We start from the raw sequence: 7,772 nt of genomic DNA, 5'->3' as shown, positions 1-7,772 counted from the left end.
GTTGTAGGGAAATTTGCCTGAAATAAACAGTATTTTGCAGCTATATCTGCTTCATTTGTCTTGTTAACTGTATTTAATATACAGTTAAAATAGTCTCCAGGCATGTAGTGCGCTGTAGTAAATCCGCCAAAGTGAAGTGATAAGGAGGCACTGAGCACTGCAAAGTTGGGGCCTGTATGGAAAAAAATGGTTTATACTGTAATTTATGTAATTTGCTGAATCTCCACTTTATCATTGGGTTGCTTATTTATTTATTTGTTTATTTATTTCACTGTTGCTACAACTGTAGAACATAAAAGCAAAAGCAAAAAAACTAAAGGTGCCCTACCATTGCCAAAACACATTTATTTTGGCTCACAGTTAAAGGATAGGTTGTCTTTTCACGGATGCTTTAAAGATGATTGAGTGATCCGTCCTGATGTGGCATCAGATAGCACCAAGTTAGAGGGAAAGGTCTCATTTTGTAGATAGACTTGTTTGGCTTGACAGAATCATTCATACAACATACAACGACTTTATAAACTCTTCGATGCTGCACCACCTGTGGCAGACCTCTAGTGTATCAGGCACTAACTTTAAGGAATAAATGATATAAAAAGCAGTTATATTTGCAAGTATTGTACCCATTGTATTTATTTATTTATTATTATACTGAAGTTGGTTTTGAGAAGAAAAGGCATTCCACAGTGCTTGATACTTTAATATAAAGCATATCTGAACATACCAACTATTTACTTGTACTAAACCTGAAGTTGTAGAAAATTCTCCAGGGTCATTGATTAATTTATTAAATATATAAACATAATATTAGTTCATAGTGTCTGTTACCAATTAAAAGAATTAAGATATTTGTTTCTGTAATATGCTTTAAAAAACAGTTTCCTTATTGTGACGAAGTTCATGGGCTTCAGCCGTCCTCCAACAGAGAAAAATGGAGAAATTCAGATAGAGAGAATTACAAATTTAATACTAGTGTAACTTTTATTGATGTTTAATTGTCATTTAATTTCATTTCACAAGTTTCTTTGAGTTCCATACATGAGTACATCATTATTTTGTAAAAACAAAAGCGCACACCATAAATCCGGTGTGTGATTCTCATTTAAATAGGTGAATCTCCAAGCATCCAAAAGCGCCCGAGCGGCCTCTGAATCAACATCCTCAGTGCTCATGAGGGAAGACAACAGTTGCTGTGAACGCTTGCTCAAAGCTATTCCCCAGGCATTTGGCAGGGCAGAACCACAAATTATGCCTGCAGAGTGAGACGGCATTATGAGCCTTCACTGTGTGGTCCATTGCAAACTATAGACCCCTCTCCCCTCCTGCTGTTTGCTCCCTGTCCCTCCTGCCCTTCTCCCCTCCTGCTGCCCCCTCTGCTGGGGGGTGGCAGGCATAGTTGACCCTGGTTAAAATTCAACTGGCCCAACAATAACATCTGGTTAGGCTTTTCCTTAACGACCTGGTCAGGGATCAAAAGTGGAAGTGAAAGCTGCAGAGAACAAATATCTCTATAGATTTAAATTCATTTACACTGTGTCGGACACTGGCTCCTCATTTGAAAGCCTCTTTTGCAGAATGCTGTAGAATCTACTTTTTTAAAGTATTATTTAGATGACAAATACACAAGGTAAAGATTCACAAGTCACACCAGACTTCTGACTCTTCATATTAGCTTTCTTTGTGCAACGATACTTAATCAATCAAATGTTATACCCTCGTTCTGTCTCCCCTCTCACTGTGCCACCCTGTCACCAAAAGGAGGCACCTGCGTCTCTGGACCACAGCAAACAACATATCACGAGTCTCTGATTGCCACCACCATCAACTTGAATGATCTGTGTTAAGGCTCGGTTTCCACTCCTGATTTTCAGCTGGCAAAAGCAAATTACTCACCGAGACAAGTGAGAAAATAAAGCAGAGTCTGTGTCCCTTCACTAAATTCTGCTATGGCAAATACCCAAAGTTCACTGATTGACGAAATTTCAGCTAAATAATAATAATATGACTGAGAGCCTAACTTGCAAGACGTTAGGTTATTAATTAGTCGGTGTGCTAAATGATCAGAGGCAGGCCATCAGAAAGGCAGATGCATTAGCAGGAAAGTTAGTCCTCACCTGGTGATGTTTTTATTGAGCCTCCAAAGGGATTCACTGACATGATAACAATAAAAACAACCAAATTAGAGCCACTTAGGGACAGGGCCACACCTTGCAATATAAAGAATGGTTCACAGCCATACGTACTGCAGAGAGAAGTACAGAAATGTGTGACATTGAGCCGCAGTGAAGGCACAGTGACAGTGAAATAGTCTTTGGTTCCGACTACAGGTTAACCTGAAACTGCGAGAACAGTACATCAGTCAGTGATGAAAATGACATGTTGCAGCATAAACTGTAAGAGTCAGTGTTTAAATCTTTACTTACACAAAACAGTCAGCCCTGGCTTAGTCAAAAAAAGTCATTCACTCTAATGACAGCCAAAGCCAACTGCATTAATGTCAGAGGCTGTATATCAGCCAAATTATCTGCGTAAGCAAACTACAGTAACTCAGAGTAAAATAACAAACACACTCATAGAGGACTGCAGATCACCGCCAGGCGTATCTCCCCCTTTTCCGGACTGTAAGGAAAACGTAGGAAAGACTCAGCAGCCAATTGTACTGTCAAATGTGTTTCTAATTACAAAATAAGATAAGATAAGATAAGATAAGATAAGATAAGATATTCCTTTATTAGTCCCACAGTGGGGAAATTTACAAATTACTGCATGGTGCAAACATAATTTAGTACAGTATAGAAAATGTACCATCAAACCCCCTAAAGCCTCTCAAGATAAGCTGTTGCTTTTTCTCTGTGTGTCTGTTCCAGTTTATTACACACATTATACCAGTGGTGTGGAACCTACAGCACCATGAGACATTTATGGATTTTCACTAGAAGTCATATGGCCAAAAAGAGTCAAAGTCAAAGTCAAAGTATTTTATTGTCATGTGCACAGAGAGAAGCGAGTTTCCCTGCCCAATGACATTCTTACGTTGCTGCCCACAATGAATGCCAGTTGTACAATGTACAAATAACAATGATGATGATAATAATAATAATAATGATAGTAATAATAATAATAATAATAAACAATAATGATAGTAAAAGAAAAATACAATATACAAGAAATATAAATTATGCAGAAGAGCATGACAATTGTATGTACAAATATATGTACATGTATATGTAAAAGAGCACAGTTTAAAATAGTAAATTTCTCTCTCTCTCTCTCTCTCTCTCTCTTTTCTCTCTCTCTCTCTCCTGCACGCGCGCACACACACACACACACACACACACACACACACACACACACACACACACACACACACACACACACACACACACACACACACACACACACACACACTGAGCAAACCTTGAGGAGGCTCCACGTGTGTCATTCTCCTCCCGGCCGCAGGGGGCGACATGAATCAGGCCGACGATCCCGGAAGTTTCACTGGAACCTCTGACGTGTCAAATTCTCGCCATTTTCTTGAGGAAGGAAACGCCTCGGAGAGGAAAAGAAAGATAACAACTGTGTAAGGGGAAACTTTTAAAAGCTCATTCGCCGTCGTTTTCGCTGGATGTTTTACTGACAAAATAACCCCCCGGTTAGTAAAGGAGGTCGTGTTGGTCGCGGTGGGTGTGAAGGTCAGGCGGTGAAGAAGAAACGTGCTAAACAAAACCACTTGCTAACTGAGGAGCTAACGAATCACGGTTTACTCTGGGATTTCATTTGGGGAATATTATCACCTTAATCTCACAGCCTCTCGTTTAAAGTACATAAATAGAACCTGTACATATTGGAATCTATTTTCTATCAGCCGAAACAAAACGAAACAACTTTAGCCGCAGGTTTTAGCGAGCTAACTAGGCTAGCATGCACCAGTTAGTGAATCTGTGTTTCCTCACTGGGCCTTCACAAGCGACTAGTCTTATGTCTTATCTCCTTTTTTTATGTGTCAAAACTCTTTTAATTTAATTTTTTAATAATGCATTTCTTCCCTCTTGTTCATACAGATAAACATGTGCCTGAATCTGTAGCTGTGTGTCACTTTTCCTCCTGTCCTTGTTGTTTCCATCAGGTTTCTCCATACCAAAGTGGGCTCCCATCACCTGCCATCATGGGGAATGTGTTCGCGTCCCTCTTCAAGTTTCTGGGGAAGAAGGAGATGAGGATCCTCATGGTAGGTCTGGATGCTGCCGGGAAGACAACCATCCTGTACAAGCTCAAACTGGGAGAAATCGTGACGACCATTCCCACAATAGGTGAGTCAGCCATTGTTAATGTAATGGAAGTGGATGCATTCTTGTGTTGAATCACTTGTGGGACTGTAGGAAAAGCCTCAGAGTTGTCACTTGTCCCCACAGTGGCCTCTGATGTATTGTTGTTTTTCTTTTTCAGGTTTTAATGTAGAGACAGTAGAGTACAAGAATATCAGCTTCACGGTGTGGGACGTCGGCGGTCAAGACAAAATTCGACCGTTGTGGCGTCATTACTTTCAGAACACACAGGGTAAGTTTTATTATTTAGTTTTTTTATTGTGGTGTCAGTGTCAAGTTCAGGTGTGATTGTGATGTGAACTAGGTGCCCTGCTACCTTGTGTGTAAAAGGCATGGACGACACACACAGCTCATGTGTTCCTCCTCCTCTTCCCCGTCCGTGTGGTGTTTTCTTCCAGGTCTCATCTTCGTCGTGGACAGCAACGACAGAGAGCGAGTGAATGAGGCCCGCGAGGAGCTTATGAGAATGTTGGCGGAGGACGAGCTGCGTGACGCCGTGCTATTAGTGTTCGCCAACAAACAGGCAAGTTTCATGTCATCACATTCATCCACTATGTCTGACACACGCACATACACAATTAGGGCTGGTACTGGTACCAATGTCTGGACTTTGATATCGGGTCCTGATTGATACTTTATTTGATACCGATTTGATAAACTCTTGATATCAAATTGATTTTTTTTTAAAGTCTCTGGGTGTAACATTGTATTTCCTTTGTGCCTTTACAGTGTGTAGTGTTAGACAGCCAGTCACCAGCATTATTAAATCTCGGTACAGGCATGCTGCATGCATTGGTTCACTGGCCCTGGTGAGATTAAAGTATTGAAATTTGGTACTGAATGACATTTGGCATCTTTTGATACTCAATAGTGTTTAAGTAATTTGGTTGGTGCCATAAAAGTACCAGCCCTGTTCAGAATATTTGCAATTTCCCGCCAGGTTGTACCTTGTAAGGTGCCAGTGTATACACAGTCGCCTTTCTAATGTTTTCTACTGCCTTGTGTTTGCAGGACCTTCCAAATGCCATGAACGCAGCAGAAATCACAGATAAGCTGGGACTGCACTCGCTCCGCCATAGACACTGGTACATCCAGGCAACCTGTGCCACCACCGGGGACGGCCTCTACGAAGGACTTGATTGGTTGTCTAATCAGCTCAGGAACTCAAAATAATCACCTGCTATCCTCAACTAACATACTGTACCTACTCTCTGTCCTTGCTCTCTACTCTTCTAGTGTTGAAATTGACCTACCTTGTCCAAAAAACAAAACAAAAACAAAACAAACATACTGGAAGTCGTCCTCTCTTCAGCTGTAATTACAACACAAATCCAGGCCAGGAGGGGATGATCTGTTCTTGTAAAGCTGTCGGATTTCTTATTTAATGTTAATGTATATACATTTGGTAACGGGGCAGCTTATTGCACACTTACAAAAACCTACCGTGGTTGTTTCTCTTCCTGGCCGTCGGGCAGCCATATGTGTATTGATTTGAGAAAGGGAGGCAAAGATTAAAAATGTACCAGCTAACTTTGGCCCCAGGACCTCAGCGCAACCTGATGACTTATTTTTTTATCAGCTTGTCTGTTAACCGGTAATGTGTACTGTAAGGAGTGTTTCATGAGGGGGAGGAGCGGGGCATCAACTATCAGTGATCGAATTACACGACACTGATGCACTACTTGCAACTAGGATGGTTACTTCAGAACGTCTACCAGTATCCAGCGTCGAAAAATATCATTTAGCAAACACTGGCATTAGTCGTACTATCTGTACTGTGAGATTACTCTGTCCAAGTCCAAGAACTCCTGTGAACACTTAACCAGCCTTTGTTATACAGTATGTCAGTTGTTAGCTTGAATTGAGAAATGCTGCCACGATCCCTCATCTACCTGCTTTACGACCGACAGAGAGGCAGTCTGCTCGGGCCGGCGTTGGGTTTTTGTGTTTGTTATGACAGTGTCTCAGGTTGATCATGTTCTGCCTTTGCAATATACCTGAATTAGCAAAAATGCATGATGTGGTCTGTTAGCCTTCAAGGACATGCGGATGATTGTCTACACGGGACTGGCTCTTTGTTTACATCACCAGGCTGCACAAGAACTGTTCCTCCACTGAGAATGAATGGTAACAGCCTTATACGGTCACCTGATGTATGTACTGTGATGCAAAATGACTTGCACACAATGATGTCCTAGTGTCCTTAACAGTAGGCTCCATCAAAAAGAAAATGCCTTTTTTTTTTTTTTTTTTATTGGAGAGCTGATCAACACATTCTAGGGGAAGGCATTTTGATGGCAATACAAAAAAAAAAAAAAAAATCAGATTGAGCGAAATGTTTAGCGTAGTTCTAGTAAGTCTTTCTTTGCTGCACATGTTGTCCAAACAAGAAGCCGTACCAATGCCTTCTTTGCCAAGACTCATGTTGCCTCTTATTTTTAAGCTTCTCATCTAAAGGTGTGGGTGTTTCTTCACTCTCCTGCTCTGGAGATGTCTTAGTGGTGCATTAAAACACTTTTTGATTGATAACTGCCTAAATGTTTGTTGGGAACTGTATGTTAATCTCTTAGCCAACTTTGTCTATTAAGCAATTTTTTTTATGTTAAGTTACTTTAGCTCTTGTTTTGTGAGGAAAAGCACTGTAATTAAAGCGACTGGATAAAATGTGTCATTCATTATTTTGTCTCACTCTATGCAATAAAGTCAATTGCTGAATGGTATGACGCAGCATGTGGAGTGTCTTCCTACTTTGCAGTGTCGGTGTCACCTTGTCCCTTAAAACGTTTATCTTTGAAAACATGGCCGCCCAAAATTATCTGTACTGTCATTACTTTTGGAGACGGAATAGAAACGAGTTGGGCTTACACTGTAATTCAAAATTGGTGCCGTGACCTCCTGCTGTTGCTCTCACCTCTTGAACCGGGAAGAAATGTATTGTTCCGGGGTGACTGCAGCTACCCTGTGTGTTTAAAGCTCACCTACATTTTACTCCGGAGTGTATGCCTGCATAGGTGCCAGAGTTCGAGGAAGAGGAGGGGAAGGAGGAGGAGGAGGAGGGGGGGGTGTAAGTGAGGAGCAATTTAGGTCAGCGTTCTTCCAGGTTGATTAGGCTGCTATGGTTAACGCAGCCAAGCCTATGAAACATGGCAGGAGAGTATGGTAGTTGTGGAAGGGGAGGAGGGGGAAGAGTCTTGGGTCTCTTACAGGGTGGCTTTGTCTGGCCTCCTCTCCTGCTGCTCCATCAGCTTGGTTTGTGTGTGGCGGTCTAACGGTACTCGGCCATATAAAAGGACCAGCCTGGTTTTTTGCACTCTTCTTTGTGAATGCCTTGCTCTTTTTTAGTGCACCCCCCAGGTGCCAGCCAGCAGAATACCCTCTTTCAGACCAATTCAAGGCAAATGCAAACACTACACTCCATTATGACCAGTGGAGTGCATTCCAATGGTA

General features: G+C 41.6%; 1 protein-coding gene across 2 annotated transcripts; it reads left to right on the top strand.

The window, feature by feature from the left end:
• Window positions 1-3,458: 3,458 nt before the first annotated feature.
• Window positions 3,459-7,052, top strand: arf1 (ADP-ribosylation factor 1). Of its 2 annotated transcripts, none has more exons than XM_030073625.1 (5): window positions 3,459-3,580; window positions 4,127-4,310; window positions 4,447-4,557; window positions 4,724-4,848; window positions 5,337-7,052. In XM_030073625.1, the coding sequence occupies exons 2-5, from the start codon at window positions 4,166-4,168 to the stop codon at window positions 5,496-5,498; spliced, it is 543 nt and encodes a 180-aa protein (XP_029929485.1). In that variant the 5' UTR covers window positions 3,459-3,580; window positions 4,127-4,165; the 3' UTR covers window positions 5,499-7,052. The 2 variants fall into 2 exon arrangements, with proteins under 2 accessions (XP_029929485.1, XP_029929484.1); XM_030073624.1 differs by having other exon boundaries at window positions 3,539-3,652.
• Window positions 7,053-7,772: the final 720 nt, after the last annotated feature.

The sequence above is a fragment of the Myripristis murdjan genome, chromosome 17 (genome assembly GCF_902150065.1).
Source record: "Myripristis murdjan chromosome 17, fMyrMur1.1, whole genome shotgun sequence".
Lineage (NCBI taxonomy): Eukaryota > Metazoa > Chordata > Actinopteri > Holocentriformes > Holocentridae > Myripristis > Myripristis murdjan.
The sequence above is the reverse complement of the archived record's forward strand: the minus strand, read 5'-3'. Positions and strand labels throughout refer to the sequence as shown.

Excerpts from the sequence above, each read along its gene's own strand:
- arf1 (XM_030073625.1), top strand. The coding sequence starts at position 4,166 with ATGGGGAATGTGTTCGCGTCCCTCTTCAAGTTTCTGGGGAAGAAGGAG. Across the intron at positions 4,311-4,446 it reads GACGACCATTCCCACAATAG|GTTTTAATGTAGAGACAGTA; the intron begins GTGAGTCAGCCA and ends TTTCTTTTTCAG. Across the intron at positions 4,558-4,723 it reads TTACTTTCAGAACACACAGG|GTCTCATCTTCGTCGTGGAC; the intron begins GTAAGTTTTATT and ends GTTTTCTTCCAG.